At 42.9% G+C, this 22,688-nt stretch overlaps 1 protein-coding gene across 1 annotated transcript in view; it reads right to left on the reverse strand.

Moving 5' to 3' along the window:
• kcnh5b (potassium voltage-gated channel, subfamily H (eag-related), member 5b) overlaps window positions 1-22,688 on the reverse strand; it is a 327,530-nt gene that overhangs the window by 242,550 nt on the left and 62,292 nt on the right. Inside the window, exon 3 of the mRNA XM_078233204.1 lies at window positions 11,012-11,118. Coding sequence (XP_078089330.1) covers window positions 11,012-11,118 — 107 coding nt within the window. The remainder of the gene's footprint in view (window positions 1-11,011; window positions 11,119-22,688) is intronic.

Genomic DNA, 22,688 nt, shown 5'->3' on the forward strand with positions numbered 1-22,688 from the left:
GTGGAGTTGTAGACAGTGCGGAGGGAAGTGGCAGGTTACAGAGGGACATAGATAAGCTGCAGAGCTGGGCTGAGAGGTGGCAAATGGAGTTTAATGCGGAAATGTGTGAGGTGATTCACTTTGGAAGGAGTAACAGGAATACAGAGTACTGGGCTAATGGTAAGATACTTGGTAGTGTGGATGAACAGAGGGATCTGGGTGTCCATGTGCATAGATCCCTGAAAGTTGGCACCCAGGTTGATAGGGTTGTTAAGAAGGCGTACGGTGTGTTAGCTTTTATTGGCAGAGGGATTGGGTTTCGGAGCCAGGAGGTCATGCTGCAACTGTACAAAACTCTGGTGCGGCCGCATTTGGAGTATTGCGTACAGTTCTGGTCGCCGCATTATAGGAAAGATGTGGAAGTGTTGGAAAGGGTGCAGAGGAGATTTACCAGGATGTTGCCTGGTATGGTGGGAAAATCGTATGAGGAAAGGCTGAGGGGCTTGAGGTTGTTTTCGTTAGAGAGAAGAAGGTTAAGAGGTGATTTAATAGAGGCATACAAGATGATCAGAGGATTAGATAGGGTGGATAGTGAGAGCCTTTTTCCTCGGATGGTGTTGGCTAGCACGAGGGGACATAGCTTTAAATTGAGGGGTGAGAGATATAGGACAGATGTTAGAAGTAGGTTCTTTACTCAGAGAGTAGTAAGGGCGTGGAATGCCCTGCCTGCAGCAGTGGTGGACTCGTCAACGTTGAGAGCGTTCAAGTGGTTATTGGATAAACATATGGATGATATTGGAATAGTGTAGATTAGAGGGGCTTTAGATTGGTTTCACAGGTCGGCGCAACATCGAGGGCCAAAGGGCCTGTACTGCGCTGTAATGTTCTATGTTCTATGTCAGGTCCCGACTGGCACCTGCAGCTTGCTGGTTTCTTGTAAATGAGGCCTGGGTCAAATCGAGCCAAGACAATCACCTCACCAATTTGGCACAATTTGTTTTCCCTATTCACTTAGATGTAGGCGTCATTGGCTAGGCCAGAAGTATTGCCCATTCCTAGTTGCCCTTGAGATTCTCCCAAGGAATTTTATTAAAATTAAAAACATACAGCTCAACCGGACAACACCTTAGGACAAGTGATCGCGATGAGGGGAAGTGAAGACTATTGTCTTTCACCTTTCCCCTTTCTGATTCCATGCACTTGATTCTGGCTCCATTGATGGGTGAGCAGATGCAGACTTCAGTGCTTCCAACGCTGAATCTGCTCCATGGTTGGGTCGGCCTGGGTATACTTCCACAGAGCCAGATGGTGCTGCTTCAAGCCAATGAGCTTGAACCAAGAAATTATCTAATGTAGTGGAAATAATGAAACACTCTGTAAAATTCCACAGGAGTGAGGGGATGACCAGATGAGGAGTTTACAGGCATTGAGAGAAGCTGGATCAAATGTAAGACTTGAGCAAGTAGGTTGACTGCAGTATGAGGTTTGCTGCAGTGATGGTGAATTTCTGTGGGCCTTTGTAAGTGCAATCCTGATGGTAGTCTACCTGGAGCACAGCAGGAAGTGGGCCAGGTACCAGGTCGTGGTTTATAATAATATAAAAGCAAAATACTGTGGATGCTGGAAATCTGAAATAGAATCAGGAAATGTTGGAAAGACTCAGCAGGTCTGACAAGCATCTATGGAGATAGAAACAGAGTTTCCTCTGAACTGAACAGAGGGAGAAATGTGATGGGCTTTACACTGTTGATGAGGTGGGGTGGAGCAGGTGGAGCAAAATAGAAGGTCAAGGATAGTCAGGAGCTCAGGAGAGATTTAACAAAGATGTCATTGACACAAGGCAAAGGGAGTGTTAATGCCAGCATTAAAGACAAAGGAAAGTGCTGATAGTGGCCTAAAGGGCAGATGGCGGAATGTGTTAATAGCAGAACAAAGGTCAGCACTCTCTGAAAGCAAAACATAAAAAACAGATAAAGAGTGGCCCAGAGTGTGGGGAGGGAATTGGTAAATTGTTTGTCTTAAAAAAAAATGATAAAAATGAAGGAGAGAATTCATGCTCTGAAGTTGTTGAATTCAACGTTAAGTCCAGAAGGTTGTAAAATGCCTAATCGGAAGATGAGGTGCTGCTCCTCCAGTTTGCGTTGGGGCATTGCAGCAGCCCAAGGACGGAACAGTGGGCAAGGGACCAAGATGGTGAGTTTAAATGGCAAGCCACAGGAAGGTGAGGGTCATGCTTGTGGACTGAGTGAAGGTGTTCTGCAAAGCAGTCACCCAGTCTACGTTTTGTCTCCCCAATGTAGAGAACACCGCAGGGCCAGTTCACACGTAAGATTGTGGAGAGGGGTGAGCCCTTGCCACCGGCTGCTCACAGCACACTGGTGCAATCAGGAGGAGCACTCAAGCTGAGAAAGATTACCTCGTAAATGTTTTGCGACACCTTCTTGAGTGGCCTCCCTGTAAAGTCCACTGGCCCAGACCTGTTACAACTGGATGGAGGGGGGTAACACAATGGCACAGTGGTTAGCACTGCTGCCTCACAGCGCCAGGGACCCGGGTTCGATTCCCAGCTTGGGTCACTGTCTGTGCGGAGTCTGCATGTTCTCCCCGTGTCTGCATGGGTTTCCTCCAGGTACTCTGGTTTCCTCCCATAGTCTGAAAGACATGCTGGTTAGGTGCATTGGCCATGGTAAATGTACTCATACTTAGTGTACCCAAACAGGCGCCCAAGTGTGGTGACTAGGGAATTTCCACAGTAACTTCATTACATTGTTAATGTAAAAGCATACTTGTGACAATAATAAATAAATTTAAACTGGAGTTTTCACAGCTCAAGCTCCACCCATTTATACTCTGATTTTACACCAAGACTTTATAACCAGTATCAGGTTCCGAAATGTAAAATATATACTGGCCCTGGATAATTAAAATATAAGAACATAGGAATATAGGAAAAGGAATAGGCCAATTAGCCCCTTGAGCCATTTTCACCATTCAATAGGATCATGGCTGACCTGTGACCTAACTCTAAATGGGCCGGTGCCTCATATCTCCCAACAATCTATCAACCACAGATTTAAAATTTACAGTTTATCTAGCACCAATTAGCATTTGTGGAAAAAGTTGAAAACTTCTACCATCTTTCACCTGAAGGAGTCTTTCCCAGTTTCACTCCTGAAATATCTGGTTCCAAATTTCTAGACTCTGCCTCCAAGTCCTGGACTGGTCATCTAGCTGAAATGCTTTCTCTCAATCTCACCTATCTGTTCTCTTTAATATCTTCAATGATTTGATTAAATCATCACATAACTTTCTAAATTCCAGGAAATACTTAGTTTGTGTAACCTGTCCTTCTAACTAAATCCATGGAGATGAGGTATCAGTCTGGTAAACCTAATGTGGATTCTTTCCAAGGCCGATATATCCCTCTGAAGGTGCAGTCTTCACTAGTGCCTTGCACAGCTGAAGTATGACTTCTAACCCTTGCATTCTAGTCCTCTAGATACGAAGGGCAGCATCCATTACCCTTTTTGATTATTTTCTGTGCCTGCTCATGATATTTTAATGATCGATACACTTGGAGTCTCCAGGGCGGGGTTGAGGTTCTCCAAATCTCTTTAAATTTCCCCTGTTTCCAGGTTTGCACCATTCAGAAAGTACCCTGTTCTACTTCTTTTTTAACATCCAAAGTGGATAACTTAACATTTGTCTACATTGAAATCCATTTGCCACAGTTTTGCCCACTCACTGGGCCTAGCAATATTCTTATACTTTACACTTCCACCTGCATCGTTTACAATGCTGCTGACCTTTACCTCATTGGCAAATTTACATTTGCAGCTTTCTACCCCATCATCTAAGTCGTTACTAAATAGTTGAGGCCTCAACACAGATCTGTCCCGTGTTCCTCGGTCATGTGACGAGTCTGGAGCGGCTCCGCGGGACCCGGAGGCTACCCCAGATGCCATCGCGAGTGGAATAAAACATCTTTTAAAACACCCGGACACCACCAGTCACACATAAGAACTAGGAGCAGGAGTAGGCCATCTGGCCCCTCAGGCCTGCTCCACCAGTCAATAAGATCATGGCTGATCTTTTCACGGATTCAGCTCCACTTACCTGCACGCTCACCATAACCCTGAATTTCTTTACTGTCAAAAATCTATGTATCTTTGCCTGAAAAACATTCAGTTAAAGTCCAACAGGTTTATCTGGAATCGCGAGCTTTCGGAGAGCTGCTTCTTCATCAAGTGAGTCCACTTTAACCTGGTGCTGTGAGACTTTTTACTGTACCCACCCCAGTCCAACGCCGGCAACTCCACATCTTAAAAACATTCAACAAGGTCGTCTCAACTGCTTCACTGGGCAGGGAATTCCACAGATTCACAATCGTATGGTTGAAGAAGTTCCTCCTCAACTCATATTTCCTGCTCCCCCTTATTTTGATGCTATGCCCCCTAGTTCTGGTTTCACCTGCCAGTGGAAACAACCTCCTTACTTCTATCTCATCTATTCCCTTCATAATTTTAAATGTTTCTATAAGATCCCCCCTCATTCTTCTAAATTCCAGTATAGTCCCAGTCTACTCAGCCTCTTCTCATAAGTCAACCCTCTCAACTCTGGAATCAATCAAGTGAATCTCCTCTGTACCCCCTCCAGTGCCAGTATATCCTTTCTCAAGTAAGGAGATCAAAACTGTACACAGTACTCCAGGTGTGGCCTCACCAACACCTTATACAGCTGCAACATAACCTCTCTGTTTTTAAACCCCATCCCTCTAACAATGGAGGACAAAATTCGATTTGCCTTCTTAATTACCTACTGCACCTGCAAACCAACTTTTTGTGATTCATGCACAAGAACACCCAGGTCCCTCTGCATAGCAGCATGCTGCATATTTTTTACCATTTAAATAATAGTCCATTTTGCTGTTATTCCTACCAAAATGGATGACCTCACATTTACCAACATTGTACTCCATCTGCCAGACCCTTGCCCACTCACTTAAACTATCTATATCTCTTTGCAGCGTCCTCTGCACACTTTGCTCTTCATGTCATCTGCAAACTTTGACGCACTACACTTGGTCCCCAACTTCAAATCATCTATGTAAATTAACACCCGCTAATTATCTCTGCACTCTGTCTCCCATCGATCAGCCAATTTTCTTTTCATTCATGGAACATGGGCATCGCTGGCTGGTCAGCATTTATTGCCCATCCCTAGTTGCCCTTGGAGGACAGTTGAGAGTCAACCACATCGTTACGCTCTGGAGTCACATGTAGGCTAGACTAGGTAAGAAGGACAGATTTCCACTCCTAAAGGACATTAGTGAACCAGATGGGTTTTTCCGAAAATCGACAATGGTTTTACAGTCATCAGTAGATTCTCAATTCCTGATATTTTTTTCAAATTCCATCATCTGCCCTGGTGGGATTCGGACACAGGACCCCAGAACATTAGCTGAGTTTCTGGATTAATAGACTAGTGATAACACCACTAGGCCATCGCCACCTCTGTAATTTCTGAACGAGGTCAATAATTTGCCTTCAAATCCATGTGCTTCAGCTTTAGCTAACAATCTCTTATGAGGGATATTACTAAAGGTCTTCTGGAAGTCCACAGAAATAACTGCCCCGTTCCTATTTTAGTTACCTCTTCAAAAACTTCAACCGGGTTTGGCTGGCATGATCCCTTTATAAATCCATGCTGGTTCTCGCTGTTCTCACTCCATCCTTAACTATAGACTCTTGTGATTTCCTGACAGAAGATGTTGGGATAACTAGTCTATAATGCAGAAATAGAGGAGTGACATGAGCAATTTTCCAATTTAAAGGCACGGTCCTTGAATCGAGAGAGAAGATGCCCACTTTCAATATGAGCACTGGCAATCCTCTTGGGGAGATGAGGCGTGATAGTTTGTCACCCAAAAATAGTTTCCTCCTTGTTCATTTTGTACCCATAAAAATAAAAGAAAATAAGTTGACTTTTTCCTTCTACCACCACCTTTCTTCCACACCCCCAACCCATCTGCCATTTTTGCTCAAAGAATCATTTGATCTTCATGAACATTAAACTCAACTCTAAAAGCAAACTTATTGTTTTTTCTGAAGGGTAGCTAAATGTGGTATAACCTGACCTGGCAATCCTGAGTGTGTTTATATTAATGCAGTTAAATAATTCACAAACTTAAAATAGAAATTTTAAAATAGAATCACCATCACTACTCCATCTGAGTGCTTCTCTAATCTGTCGGTATAAAGGGTGTGATAGTGTTTTCATAAAATCTCCCAAAGAATTCAAGAGAAATGAGTTGAAGATTTGCATCAAATTTTTAAGGGGGCCGGGGTATTGTGTGAGTTCCGAAGCTAGGTGATGGGTCTGAGGAGTTGGGAAACATGGAGGCCCACACCATCAATCGCAGCCCGGTCAGATATTGACAGCAGGAGGCTGCAACCAGGGAATCATGGGAAAAGCCTACGTGGTCGATCGGTCTCTGGACACAATCATGGGAGGAGGTAGAACTCGCGGCAAAGGAGATTAGTATCTGGCACAAAGGAAGCAAGGTCAGCGCAGGTAAGTCACTACCCTCATTTTAGCTGTCCCTCCCCTGTCTGTTTTCCATGCATATTTGGAGAGTGTCTGGGATTGAACATTTAAGTTATGAAGAGAGGTTGGATAGGCTTGGGCTGTCTTCATTGGAGAAGAGAAGACTGAGGGGTGACCTGATTGAGGTGCTCAAGATTATGAGGGGCGTGGACAGGGTTGGTAGGGAGCAGCTGTTCCCCTTAGTTGATGGGTCAGTTACGAGGGGACACAAGTTAAAAATGAGGGGTGGGAGGTTTAGGGGGGATTTGAGAAGATAGTCAGAAGCTTTTTCCCAGGGTGGAAGAGTCAATTACTTGGGGGCATAGGTTTAAGGCGAGGGGCAAGATTTAAAGATGTGCAAGGCAAGTTTTTTACACAGAGAGTGGTGGGTGCCCAGAACTCGCTGCCGGGGGAGGTAGTGGAAGCAGATACGATAATGACTTTTAAGGGGCGTCTTGACAAATACATGAATAGGGTGAGAATAGAGGAATATGGTCCCTGGAAGGGTAGGGGGTTTTAATTCAGAAGGGCAGCATGGTCGGTGCAGGCTTGGAGGGGTGAAGGGCCTGTTTCTGAGTTGTAATTTTCTTTGTTCTTTGTTCACTGAGTAAGAAATTGCTGGAAAGATAATGGCGAGAAAGTCCTTGGATCTATTCCGGTTCAGCCTGTGTAATTTATTATAGTAGAAGCACACTTGGACAAGTAAAAGGCGTTTTGCTACAATTCCACCAAAGCTACAGTGTAGAAGCAGGAAGAGTTCCAAGACAATTCCTGATCTGTTAAGTACGAACAGAGTGGCATTTTCCAAAACAAAATGGCAAAGTGTCAGTTTCTGACTGCAAACCGGTGTGTTTCTCCCGAGTGAAACAGGCAGGTTTTCTCTCCAGATCTTCTGACACTTGAAGCAGGTGAGCGTGTTTTGCACTGTCATTCCTGAGGGGTGTGGTCTAAAGATGTCAGCAAGGTCGGCTCCTTAGACCCGGAATATGTCCAGTGCCCAGTGTTGATACATTGAAGTCACACTAGGGTTATCAGGATCGAAATAGGTGGAATTCCTAGGATTACTCAAGAGACCGTACAAACACACACATCCTAAGTGTTATCTCTGGCACAACTGCAGCATGAAGCTTTCTAGGAAATGTATATGGGGAAGGAAACCAATGAATCTAACTTCCCACACGGAACAATGCCAGGGTTGACACCAGCCCTAAAACACTATTTTTAAACAATCTGTCACAGAAAATAATGACATGACTAAAATTGTTTAGATGATGCACAGTATTCAGATAATATACGATAACATTTAGTTCGTGTGTTGAGGCATTTTAGATCATGCACTAAATGTCATCTTAGTGTACTAATGAGTTACATTTAGTACTTTGTTAAAAAAACACTTGGCACAACGAGACAAGCCAATAAAATAATTTTGTGGAGGAGGCATTTTAATAAATCTTTAACATTCACTTTATTCCTTAATGTAATCCAAATAGCTTGCAAAAAGAATAAGCACTGGCCAAAATTTTACGCTGCTCCTTAATTGCCATTCAAGGGTCTTTTCCCATCTAACCTCACAGTTCAGAAGGGAATGTCAGAAACAAAGTTCAATGTCAGCTGGGAAGGTGGTGCAGGGTGAGTGGGGCGGGATGGTGGGGGGGGGGGGGGGGGGGGGGTGCGGTGTGGAGGTAGTTAACTCCATCAGAAGGTTTCTTCTGATTGGGGGCACCCTCCAGATGTTGAGGATTAACCAGACAATGCACAATGAGTATTCAAATCTCCTAAGCTTATATGACTTGCTAGCAAGGAGAACAGACAGAGTGAAGTTCTACCAGAGTTCCGCAAGCAGTGTCAGTTATAGACCTTTTCAGCCAATGAGAGAAAACATGCCAGTTAAAGCACCAATAGCCTTAGTTTGATGTGCACTTTCAACCAATGGAATTCATTTGCATCCTTATCACTTGTACACGCATATGTGCAGAATCCTTGACATGTTTAACAGGCAATGTTCAGTAAACATCCAGATCTTCTGTAACCGCAAACAGCACTTGGAACATTCTGTGTTTTCTCAAGGAACCACTCATGCTGTAAAACAGACTCAGACCCTTCACCTGCTAACGGCTGGTTCCAACTTCCAGCCGCTCCTTCGTCAGGTAAGTGGGAGTTCTGTTCACAAACAGGGCTCATGAACCCAGGGTTCATGTCACACTATCTGTAACCCCCACGACTTGCCTGGGCTTGCAAAATCTCACTAACTGTCCTGTCTGGAGACAATACACATCTCTTTAACCTGTGCTTAATGCTCTCTCCACTCACATTGTCTGTACCTGTAAAGACTTGATTACCTGTAAAGACTCGCATTCCAACCATTATTTTGTAAATTGAGTTTGTGTCTTTATATGCCCTGTTTGTGAACAGATCTCCCACTTATCTGACGAAGGAGCAGCGCTCCGAAAGCTAGTGGCTTGTGCTACCAAATAAACCTGTTGGACTTTAAGCTGGTGTTGTGAGACTTCTTATTGTGTTTACCCCAGTCCAACGCCGGCATCTCCACATCCAACTTCCACACAGACCTCCCTCCACCACCACCACCAACCCCCACCACCACCAACCCCCACCACCACCACCAATCCCCACCACCACCACCAACCCCCACCCACGAACGGTCTATTCCCTGAGACCACAATCACTCCCCCTCCCGACCCCCCAGGTGTTCCATAAACTCCCCACCCTGGTGCTTCTGCCACTTACCTAGCCTCAGGTCCTGGGACAGAGTTCTAGGCAGCTCCATGCAGTGCCTCTTCCAGACACTGCAGCCTGTGCCTGGATAATCTGGAGGGCTGTCGGCTAATCCAAGGTGGGACTTCCACCCCCAAGTGAGGTTGGAATTCCCACTGTATGCCAATTAATGCTTGTTAGAGCGTAATATGGCATCAGAGCAGCTGGAGTGGGCAGGGATACATTCCCCTGCCAACAAAGCCCCCGCCATCCTAAAAATTCAGGCCACTGTTTGTTTAAGAATATCACTGCGCAGTCTAAAATAAAACAATTGCTATTATCATCCAATACATCATCTAGCCTCAAAATAAGATAGACAGGTACTTCATTAGTTTTTGGATCATGATATTTCAGCTTGAAGATGGACTGCTAACTGAACTTTGCTTTCTGTATAAGCATTCCAGGCCTGTGGGATGCAATATTATTGATGTGTTTTCTTTACAGAGGCAGGTATCAAAATATCTTGCCCTTATTTTGTTCAGTGCTCCTTCAGCTCAAATTTCAAAAAAATCCTTCCCCATTACAATTTTTTTTAAAGTAAAAACAATACGATTTTCTTTCCAACCTGCTTGCATGAAAATTATCCTAACTAATGTCAGTATGTACCATTTGAAAATATGCTTGAAATTAGTCACAAGGCAGCTCCTCTGGTGCTAAAATGAAGAAGACAAGCTGAATAGTAGAGCACAATATCAAGTTTACAAATACAAAGTCAAGGTAATGTGATAGTCCTTTGCAATCTCATCAAATTTATCAATGAAAAGTCTTTTTCATGAGGGCAGTAGCATTCCATAGAATCTTAGAACCACCATAGAATCCCTACAGTGCAGAAAGAGGCCATTCGGCCCATCGAGTCTGCACTGACTGTCCGACAGAACATTTTACCCAGGCCCTGTCGCTGTAATCCTACATTTTTACCCCGCTAATTCCCCTAACCTATACATCTTTGGTCACTAAGGGACAACTTAGCGTGGCCAATCAACTTAACCTGCACATTTCCGGACTGTGGAAGGAAACTGGAGCGCTTGGAGGAAACCCGCGCAGGCAGAGGGAGGATGTGCAAACTCCACGCAGACAGTCACCTGAGGCTGGAATTGAACCCGGGTCCCTGGCATTGTGAGAGGCAGCAGTGCTAACCACTGTGCCCCCATGTCACCCCATATACTTGGACTATTCCCCGTTATAGCTTAAATTCAATGGTATTGTAGATCTTTGAGAACCTAAAATTTCCAAATTTTAGTGACATTAATTGTTGGTCAGACAAAGAGTAATTGTGGACACTTAAATTGCAAAGGTAAGTGGGCCAGGATACTCATTGGGCACTGGCTCAGTAGGGTTTGTGCGGTACATCATCTGCGGAGTTCTGCAGGGTGGATTGATGAGGAGAATCCCCACTCATTCAGTGTCCAGTAAAAAACACTAATTGGGTTGGAATTAAATTGCAGTAAGGAACAGATGGCTTTTAATGGTTAAAAACAAGCTATTCAACCTATAATGGAGCCCTCAAACTAATAAAATATTTCAAAAGCAACTCACACATTAGAAAAAGCATGAAAGTAACTGGAGATTGCAAAGGAGCGTGGCGACTTTGGAGACACTTTTAAACACTTATACTTCCCAATTTATCCCAAAGAAAAGTGCAATTATCTGAATTTGTAATTGCATAATTACTTACTGTTCTTTTTATACAGAAGAACTTCAAAGCAGTTTGATTCATAGTTGTCAAATGTCTGTCTGACCTTGTCAATGGTCTTCTTATCCGTTAGGTCACCATACATAAAACTGCACAGAAAAAAGGAAATAAACACTAGTTTAGATTTTTACCTATTCCTTGAATTGAATTGAATTATTATTATCACATGTATTGTAAAGTAAAGTTTATTTATTAGTCACAAGTAGGTTTACATTAACACTGCAATGAAGTTACTGTGAAAATCCCCTAGTCACCACATAGGATAGAGTGAAAAGTATTATTTCTTGCAAGTTATATAGACAAAACATACTGTGCATAGAGTACATAGGGGAGAAGGAAAGGATAGGGTACAGAATATAGTATTGCAATTAGCAACAGGATGAAGAGAAAGATCAGCTTGATAGGACCATTCAAAAGTCCGATGGTAGCAGGGGAGAAGCTGTTCTTGAGTCGGTTGGTACATGACCTCAGACATTTTCCCGACAACAGAAGGTGGAAGAGAGTATGTCTGGGGTATGGGGGGGGGGAGGGGTGGGGGGGGGGGTGGTCCTTGATTGGCACTTGGCAGCGGGAAGTGTAGATGGAGTCAATGGACGGGAGGCTGGTTTGTGTGATGGACTGGGCTACATTCATAACCCTTTGTAGTTTCTTGCAATGTCTTAGTTTTGTAGTATGCGTAGACTGGAACCACAAGGGAAAATGACATTGTCATTTGTTGGGGATGGCTGAATCACTTCATAACTCTTTCACTGATTCATTCAATACAGACATTTATACGCAAATCAATGCAGGAATATCTTGTGCATCTCAAGTGTTCGTGTTGTATTTAATAAAGTTGTCAGAGGGTGTTGAGGTGTTATTATCATATCATAATTGTCGACTGTCTACATTTGCTTTGGAAGCCAGCATTTGGACCTTGTGATTGTTAGAACTCAACTGTCATTCAAATTTCCACGGTCTCTTCCAAGGTTTACCCCATGAGCCACTGCAGTTCAGTAGTGCTACTCACATCCAACAAGCCGCAAGTTGCCCATTGTTGACGGAGAGTGGCAGAAAGTCAGAGAGACATCACAATTACTTCACGTCACAATATCCATATATGGGAGCAGGCCTGGTGCTTAAGACAAGTCAAAATTGGTTGAAAACATAAAAGGAGCACCCACTGGTTGCAGGGGGAAAGCCTAGAAATGTGGTTGGAAAATTCTGGGACAGATTGAATGAAGCATTAGTAATTTGGTCACAGCTTACAGAATAACAGCAGAAGAATGTCAAAATGCATTCACAAAGGTGACCCTGATGATATGGTTAAAAATGTCTTTTCTCAAAAAAAAGATGGGGAGCTTATAAGTTGACAGACAAGTGCTGCAGGAATCATGGACGCCAGCCATCTGTGTTTTACACTGTCTGCCTTTCAGATGTACTGTGTTTACTAATGTAGGTCAGCAGGGATTCAAATATCTCAAGCCCTGCAGAGGTCACCCCATGAGCCAGCACAGCATTCATATAACACTTACAGTGCCACTTCCCATGGCACCTGTATTTAGCAGCATACATTGACGATAAGATGGGGTTTGGCTTCCTCTGCAGCATGGCAGAGGCTTCAGGATTGATAGTGCCTCATGGAATGGCTTATATACTATATGTACATAATATATATAGAAATATATACACATAGTGAGTGGTGGGGCTGGGATCTGGATGCATATGTTTTGTTGGCCTTGGTACTTGACTTATCTGCTAGAATCATAGAAACCCTACAGTGCAGAAGAGGCCATTCGAGTCTGCACCAACTCTTGACAGAGTATCTTACCCAGGTCCTCTTCCCTGCCCTATTCCCATAACACTACACATTTCCCATGGCTAGTCTATCTAACCTACGCATCTTGGGATGCTAAGGGGCTATTTAGCATGGCCAGTCCACCTAACCAGCACGTCTTTCGGACTGTGGGAGGAAACCGGAGCACCCGGAGGAAACCCACGCAAACATGGGAGAACGTGCAAACTCCACACGGACAGTGACCCACGGCCAGAATTGAACTTGGGTTCCTGGAGCTGTGAGGCAGCAGTGCTAACCACTGTGCCACCGTGCCGCCCTAAGAAGTAAAGAGTGATGCTAGTTAACAACATTAAAATTTAGAAGCTGACTTCATTCTTATCATGACTTTTTAAAATCTTAATGTGTATTTCTTCTTAGAATGTTATTTCATTATTCACATTTATTTATTTAAAACATGGAAATAGGAGAACAAGCTCGACACATTGCAGGCTGGGAAATGCTCCCATTAACAATACTTTCTGGAACCAAACCTCCAAGAAATAAATCATCCTCACAGTTTTCTAAGTAGAGCAAAACTAGGACTGCATTCCTCCGTGCTGTGAGCACAAATGGGCCAGAACATTTGGTGGAGCCAGAACTGGTAGCCTCAGCAACTCTTGAAAGACAAGTCCTCCTCCCCACCCACCTCGTAATCCTCAAACCAGACTACCAGCCTCTTCGCACATAGGAAAAGAACACATCTGAAAGTTGTTTGGTTGCAAGTCTGAATGTTGAACGTGCAGTTCTGAAGTGGCTGCTCCTCATCTTTAAGGGGATGTTTTCAGCAATTGCTCTGCTGAAGAGAGCAAATGATTTAACATCACCAAGCACTTGATGGATGCAGCGAACCTCACAAAGAGGTAAATAAAATTGTGCAAAATGTTCAACACACAAATGGAGAAACAGTCGCTGCAAAAAATTAAACTTCACTACTCAATCAATCAACAGCAATCTTCATTTAGGAGACATTCCAAAGTGATCCAAACCCATTTCCCCACCTTACATTGAGCAATGTGCACATTGACAGCAGTGCCTTACTTGAACTTGATGTCAAGATGTTTGGCTAAAATAAAGTTTTGAAAAAAATTGGATAAAGTGAAGAACGGGATTGATAAGAGTACACCTCTTTGAAGTGATTCTTTGATATGCGATTTAGCATAGCAGCAGGAAAACAAGTGTTTTTCAAAGTGACTAGGGGTTGAACAATGGTATATAGAAATAGGTGTTAGAACAATAGAAGGGGTAAGTTCAAAGTGGAAAGAGAAGAATATAATTTGCACCTATATGCTAAAAGCCTGGCCTGTGGTCCTATTAACATAGCATAACATCAAAAGGAAAGAACAGTATAATCAAAGGTGAATAATTGAGACAGGAGAGAGACAGCTACCACCAAAGCCACACCCAGCTATAGAAAGCAAGCTCTCCCGAAAACATGCTGCTGTTATAAAAATTCTCAAAGAGGAAAAAGCATTCCACTGACCTGAAGAGAGGTTTTCCAGGCCGGAAGAGAAGTTATGGGTGATAACTACAAGCAGATTTGGCTCACAGAGTTATATAATGTTGGATGTTGTTTGCGAAAAGGGGCATTTCTCAGAGTTCAGGAAATGTAGGCCTTATGGGCGGCAGGGTGGCTCAGTGGTTAGCACTGCTGCCTCACAGCGCCAGGGACCCGGGTTCGTATTCCCAGCTTGGGTCGCTGTCTGTGTGGAGTTTGCACATTCTCCCCGTGTCTGCATGGGTTTCCTCCGGGTGCTCCGGTTTCCTCCCACAGCCCAAAGACATGCTGATTAGATGAATTGGCCATGCCAAATTCTCCCTCAGTGTACCCGAACAGGCACCGAAGTGTGGCGACTAGGGGATTTTCACAGGACTTCCATTGCTGTGAATGTAAGCCTACTTGTGACACTAATAAATAAACTTTAAACTTTGAATGAGAGCGGGGGTTAACTTGATGAGAGACTGTGGGCGTGATTTTATGGCCTTGCTCAGGTGAGACCGGATATTCCTGCCCAAGATCAACGGAGATTTCTGTTGTTGGCCCCTCATCCACTTCGATTCCATGGCGGGCAAGGTGGTCGAGTTCCGGCCTGCTTGTCCATTATTGTAGTTAAGTTTACCAATGCAGTGTATTGTAGTCTTTCTTATTATGTGTTTCTTTTAGGTTAATAAATATTCTTTATTAATTGATTACAAGGCTGAACTGTTTCTCACCGGTTTGCATATCTTTCCTCACATTATACCAAATTGAAAATATACGCCACTAAGAACTGGTGTTCCAAGTTACCCTTCTGGGTTTTGGGATACCCTTATGTTTAACATCAGTGGGCTTCTTAACATTGAACATTTAATTATAGGTTCCAATTGCAATAACTTACATATGGAAATGTGGGATTTGCTTCTCTGCAGTACTGACCCTCTACTCTGCCTTAAAAACATGGACCAGAAAATTGAGTACACAATAGAAGGTCTAAACCCTGACTTCCCAATGGCATTAGGGACATCCCTCTTTAGGGCGGCATCATGGCACAGTGGTTAGCACTGCTACCTCACAGCACCAGGGACCCGGGTTCGATTCCCAGCTTGGGCCACTGTCTGTGTGGAGTTTGCACATTCTCCCCGTGTCTGCGTGGGTTCCCTCCGGGTGCTCCAGTTTGCTCCCACAGTCCAAAGATGTGCGGGTTAGGTTGATTGGCCATGCTAAATTGCTCCTTAGTGTCGGGGGACTGGCAGGATAAATGTGTGGGGTTATGGGAATAGGGCCTGGGTGGGATTGTGGTCAATTTGGTATAATGATGGGCTGAATGGCCTCCTTCTGCTCTGTAGATTCTATGCCAGAAGAGTCATGTAAAATTAAATATATATCTCTTTTAATCTTTTGTGTGCTTAATTGCTTTTATCCTGTGATACCGATGAAAAGGTGGGTTGGATATAATTGCAGCTTTCGAGCATTGCCCACTGCACTTCAATGTAATTACTTCAAATGTCAAAGGGTTGTGTTCATAGTAATTTAAGTTGTCCACTTTTTGGAACTTGTTGGTCAGCTTTTCTACTCTCCCAAATTGGCATGCAAGTTATATAACCCCTATTCTTATTAAAATATTTCAGATGCTTATGATGTATATTGGGCAGTACAATGGTATGGTGGTTAGCACTGCTGCCTCACAGCACCAGGAACCCAGGTTTAATTCTGGACTGGACGTCTGTGTGGAGTTTGCACTTTCTCCCCGTGTCTGCGTAGGCTTCCTCTGGATGCTTCGATTTCCTCCCACAGTCCAAAGACACCTAGGTTAGGTGGATTAGTCAAGCTAAATTACCCCTTAGTTTGCCTGTGTGAGTGTGGCTATGCTTGATGTGGTGTAGTGCCCCTCAAACTATAAGTCCCTGGCAACAGGCTAGAGGCCTGTTCCAGAAATAATTAGCTACAGAAACAGTCAAAAATCAGACAAATGCACCATCAGCGTGCAGAAAGGTTAAGAGAGAGAGAGATTTGATTATTTTATCTTCTCCAGCTAGTCAGACCTAGAATTCTAATCTCAAAAGTTGGGGACAATTCACTATCCTTTACAACACATGCTGTTCCCACGGGTAGACTTCAGCATTCATTTTGTTTTAACACGGATACAGAACTTTGCACTTTCCCAGATAGGGCTGGTTGATTGCATGGCAGATATTTTCTAAAACCACTTATTCAAAATTTTAAACACGCCAACAAAAAAGATGGAAAGGAAACGTGAATATCATAGCATTGATTATTCCAGCTTTACCACAGGGAAGAGTCTAGCCACCTTATCTAAATTATTGCTGGCAATCTGACAGGATAGCAACCAACTACTTGCATCCTGAGCCTGATTGGTGTCGTTACTACAAATAAGTGGGATGACAGATATAAGGCGTAACACACATGCCATGGAAGGAAAATGACATGACAAAAATATGGGGATTAAAAAATCATTGGACATGATGACCTGTTAATGAGTTAGGTGGCATTTTCTGAAATTGTAATGCTTCACATTCAAATCCTGTCAGCGAGTGGAACGTTATATGTGGGATTTCACGTCTCATTTCCTTTCAACTCTGCATTCGGTGACATATTTACAAAATATGATAAAGAAAAACAGTTTATGCTGAAGCAACTGAAAATGCCAATTGATTGTATTACACAGACCATTAGCGATAGAAAGCCTGCAATTACAGTTATTCAGTGCCGGGAGACTTAAGACGATTGAAGGAAAATTGTACTATTCAATCAATGAGAAAAGTGTACTTGAGTGTTACTGGGTTTATGTAAATCTAACAACCGGATCATAAAGCAGCAGAGAAATAGACGGTCTACACAGACCAAGGGACCCAGCGAGAGCATTATCCTCACAAATCAAAATTAATGAGCCGAAGCTATCAAACCTAAGGGAGCCAGCAATAAAAAAAACAATGAAAATCATAATCAGATCTAAGGGTGGGAAAGTTCTATCATATTGTTCTATTTAAATAGGAGAAAAATATTTCAATGCAGCCATACACATACAATAACATCTCATACAACATTCTGAGTGCAATTATGAAAAAGCTTCAATAATATAGAAAAATGTCAACATTCATACAATGTAATTTAATTTTCTTATTTCCAGCCATTTGTTAAACTGATGCAACAATGGAGTAAAAAGTTAAAATCCAGTATATGGAAACCAATTAAATGTACAGATTTTATCAGCTTGAATCTTTATATGTTAAAATTGCCATAGATTATACTGCTTGCTTCTTTGCGAATTTTGATATGATTGTTCATGATCTTTCCGACTAACAATGCCTTAATCAGCGATGTTACAGGGAGAGGTGAGAAGTGATGACATTTATTTCAATGGTTTTAAATGGCTAGCCATTATCATCTAGTCTTTGAATTAATTGCAATACGTCATCAACTGCAAATGTAATCTATTAATTTTGGTTAAAAAAAATGAAATTAGCCTCATTTCTGTAGCTTTGCTTAATTTCACATGCATTGTTAATAATGTCAGCAGTTTTGTTAAATGGTGACTTCTTTCAAAATGCAGGTTACGGTTCATTGCTTGTACAGCAGGCTTTTCATCATTTTAAGTATAGGTGGTTTAAAAGCATCACACACAACTCACAATGGTTGCTTTTTACTTATGCCTACTGAGTGACCTCCATGCTTAGGAAAGATCAGTATACTGATCTCTAACTGACCCACACTGTTGTATTCTCACTCACAAATTTACATCTGAAAAGTCCAGAACAAGGTTATGCCTGACTACAAGATCCTTCCCTTTATTTCCAGGTCTTCCACAATCTCACCCTACCCTACCTCCAGCCATATATCACACATTATGAGCAGCACAGTGGCACAATGGTTAGCACTGCTGCCTCACAGTGCCAGGGACCCGGGTTTGATTCCCAGCTTGGGTCATGGTCTGGGCGGAGTCTGCATGTTCTCCCCGTGTCTGCATGGGTTTCCTCCAGATGCTCCAGTTTCCCTCCCACAATCCGAAAGACCTGCTGACTGGCCATGCTAAATTCTCCCCCAGTGTACCCGAACAGGAGCTGGAGTGTAGTGACTAGAGGATTTTCTCAATAACTTAATTGCAGTGTTAATGTAGCCTACTTGTGACACTAATAAACTAAAAAAAAACCCTCTGTTCTTCAGTTAACAGGTGTTTTCCATTTTTGACACCACCATCAGATGATGCTTTCCAGAGGCACTTTGCTAATGTCTTGTGGAACTCTTCCAAAACAAATTCACTTTTTAGCCTTCATTCTGTATTCACAAGCTTCATAGAAGCCGTATCTTTGACCATGTTCCTAATGGCCGCCATTCTAAAGTCCTTTGCTTCCTCCTGGTTCCTACTTCTCTTCCTGGTAAAACTCTGAGAAATATAACGACGAATGTCGCTTACAGAATTTATGTATTTTCATAGAATCATAGAATCCCTAATGCAGAAGGAGGCCATTCGGCCCATCGAGTCTACACCAACCACAATCCCACTCAGGCCCTATCCCCACAACCCTACTTATTTACCCTACTAACCCACTGACACTAAGGGGCAATTTAGCATGGCCAATCAACCTAACCCGCACATCTTTGGAGTGTGGGAGGAAACCGGAGCACCCAGAGGAAACCCGCAGGGAGAGTATGCAAACTCCACACAGACAGTGATCCAAGCTGGGAATCGAACCCGGGTCCCTGGCTCTGTGAGGCAGCAGTGCTAACCATGTGCCACTGTGCCACCCAGCGGCACCGTGACCTTTACCAGTGTGTTTGGCATGTCAGGAGTGTGTGTTTCCAAATCCTCAAAGTGATCATCCCAGTTTAAATAATTCCAGCAGCAAGCTTTTTGTGAGTTTGAAAATAAAGAAGGTTATTTATTTTCACATGCTTACCCTGGATGCTTAAATTTACTTGTCTCACATACACGAGCACCCTCACAAAGACTAGATACAGATGAAGGTAAAACAATACAATTACAATAATAAAAACAGAAAATGCTGGAAAAACACAGCAGGACTGGCAGCATCTGTGGAGAGATAAATTCTGTTTTTATATTAGATTTCCAGCATCTGCAGCATTTTGCTTTTATAGTATGTGACGTTAGTGTACCTTTAAGAGTTTTTTTTAAATCATGTTCTCTGCAGTTGTAAGCAGGCCTTTTTGGAGGGTTTTTTTCTCATTGTTGCCAGGTCATCTACTAGAAGTCCTTTAATTGCTACTTAAATGGGGCTTGTTTATTTTTGCTCTGGGATCTTTTATGATCCTGCATTGTTCGGAGGAAGGTCATATGTTTTGGACAGTTTTTTTTCCTTCCAAGTGAATTTAAGGTTTCTTTTTCTGTTTTGGGTGGCAGCAGTTTTGTTTAGAAGGAATATCAAGCTGAAAAAGAAGGGTTTCTCGCTCTCCCTAGTTTTGGAAATTCTGCTGGTTAGCTGAAAGCAAGGATTCTTGCCTTCCTGGAGTAGAGAATCTGCTGTTGGTGGCTTGACCAGAATCTCTCCCTGGTGTCTCAGAAGCTGTTCTGACTCCAAACTTGTCTGTGTGTTCCTCAAGAGAACTGCAGCATTCATCCAAAGAACTCAGTGCCAGAATCACATGAGCATTAGTCTTTGCTGTGTTTAACCTGTGGAAAGGGTTTTCTTTTGTCTATGGAAAGCTTTGTTTCTTTCGAACATTTTGTTATACGATATATTTGTTCAGGATTATATATTATCATGGTTGTTTTGCCTTTTTGTTTGTAATTGATAAAAGTTATTGCTAATGTTCTTTCTATACATTCTTAAATGTATTCTTAAATAAACTTTGTTTGATAAAAGCTCGCTAGTGGGTCATTTGAATCATACCTGAGGTGAAACATATCATGCTTTTCCTAGCCTCATTCAAAATGCAAAACCTATGATCCAGGTGGGCTTCATAAAACACTTTGGAGTTTTTGACCCTGAATTATAACAAATACAGCTGCAATGCACGATTGTCACAGTCTCTTTCGTGGCAGGCCTTTAGTTCCGAAGATGAGTCAATGCTTTAGTTGAAGTGAAGGGCTTGTAAAGCAGAGGATTCCCAGTTAGCTGTGAGGTTTCTTGTAGTTAAATTTCCAGGAGACCGGTCCTCAGGCAGACTCATAGTTGGAACAACTTATGTGTGTGGTCAGCGGGGAGCCTTCTCCCACTTTCAACATATTGCCGTTTATTATCTTGGCTGCTGAGGTGGCCTGCAGCTAGCTGGTTTGATAGCTTTCTGATGGAACTCTATCCGTGGAACAGCTTCTTGCTGTTACTTTAAAAGCAAAGGTGGCTGTCTCATCGTGTAACCTTCACCAGTTCAAAATCCTTTTCCAAATAAGGTGATTAAGTCCATTATACACCCTGCATTGTGGCTTTAACATCCTGAGAGTCTAAGACAGCCAGCGTCTTTGAATCTGAATAACCCATTCAATGTGAAATCACCCTTTTGAATTAGTTTCAGGAAAAGGCATAGGGCGGGATTTTACAGCCTCGCTCGTCCCAAAACCGTTAAATCCCGTCCGAGGTCGACAGACCTTTCCATTGTCCGCCCCTCACCCGCTCCGATTCCCATGGTGGGTGGGGCGGTAAAATTCCAGCCATTCAGTCCTTTTGTTCCTTCTGGAGACAGGGTATTTTAATCTGCAAAAAGAGGTCAGGTGATCCTTGGGTGGCCATCTCTTTGCAGCCTTTAGTGGTCAGTTTCAAATGCTAGGATTTTTCCAGTCCTGCCCACTCCGGGAATTATCTCTTGTGATGTAATTTTACCCTTGGGTGATAGCAGGGAGATTAATGATCCCACTTTTCAAACTGTGGATTCAAAAGTCGACTCGGCTTCTTCGCTGTTCCTCTGAGATCAGGCGTCTGAGGTCTCCTCTTCCCACTTTGGCTTCTTAATTGTAGGTTTGTCTTGTCACCTCACTGACTGTGGCAAAATGCTCGGAATGTCCTCCTCCTAAAACAAGCTCCATCACTTTCGCAATGAAAAGAGATTCCACTCCCAGATTGCGTGTGACAATGTGAAATACCTCCCACGTCAACACGAGTGTAATTATAAAAACGGCTACTGTCGACATTCATAAAAAGTAATTTCATGTTCTTATGTCTGGCGATTCATTCAACTGACAAACAATGGTGGAAAATGCAGTGTGCGGCATACAATTAAATCACATTTACAACTAAATAACACGTAATTACTGGACAACAAGCAATGCTGAAGAACTGAAAAGAAACAGAGCAAATTCTGAACATTCAGATGTGGTTGTAATTAATCCTCCCAACTTCTCCCCACAGGTGCTGCCTGACATGCTGGGCATTTTGAGGATTTTTTGTTTTTATTTGAAATTTGCTGAGACTTGTCACAATGCATTCATCTGTTGGAAATGAGCTCTCTTTGAATTCTTCAAGGAACAAATTAATATCAACAGATGGTTTCTGAGTATCAATATGTTATTCTGCTCCCGTGGATAATGGCCCCACTGAGAGCTGCCCAAGCAGTAGCAGAAGAACACCACAGGAAGAAAAAAAGCCTTCACTAGAGCAATCTTCAAGAAGGATCTTAAAGGGCACATCTGTTGCCTTAGTAGAACGGTAAATGTACTCCCACTCTGCACTGATCAAGCCTTCCCTACCCTGCACAATTTCACCATCCATAGGAGGATGCATGTGGACATTCCTAAGTGGCCATTTTGCTTTGGAAACAAATCATAGGATTATAGCACTGTTAAAGTGCAGAAGGAGACCATTCAGTCCATCGTGTTTCTGCCATCACTCCAAATGAGCAATTCCCCCTGTGCCATTCTCCCGCCTTCTCCCTGTAACTTCTGCACATCTTCCTTTTTAGAAAACAGTCTAGTTGCCTTCTGAATGCTTCAATTGCACCTTCCTCCACCACACTCTCAGGCAGCACATTCCAGGACTTAACCACTTGCTGTGTGAAAATGCTTTTTTTTCTCACATCATTTTTGCTTCTTTTGCCAATTACTTTAAATCTGTGCCCCCTCGTCGTTTACGAGTGGGAACAGTTTCCCCCCACTTACTCTGTCCAGCCACCTCATGATTTTGAATATCTCTGCCAAATCACTTTTCAGCCTTCTTTTCCCCCGGAAATCAATCCTAACTTCTCCAATCTATCTTCATAACTGAAGTTCCTCATCCCTGGAACCATTCTCATTAATCTTTCATGCAACCTCTCTAATGTCTTCACATCTTTCCTAAACTGCCACAATACTTCAGCTCAGGTGAAATTGGTTTATTATACAAGTTCAACATAACCTTCTTGTTCTTGGACTTTATGCCCCTATTAATAAAGTCTCGGATATGTATGCTTCATTAACTGCT

This window comes from Mustelus asterias, chromosome 18 (genome assembly GCF_964213995.1).
Source record: "Mustelus asterias chromosome 18, sMusAst1.hap1.1, whole genome shotgun sequence".
In the NCBI taxonomy this organism is placed as follows: Eukaryota; Metazoa; Chordata; class Chondrichthyes; order Carcharhiniformes; family Triakidae; genus Mustelus; species Mustelus asterias.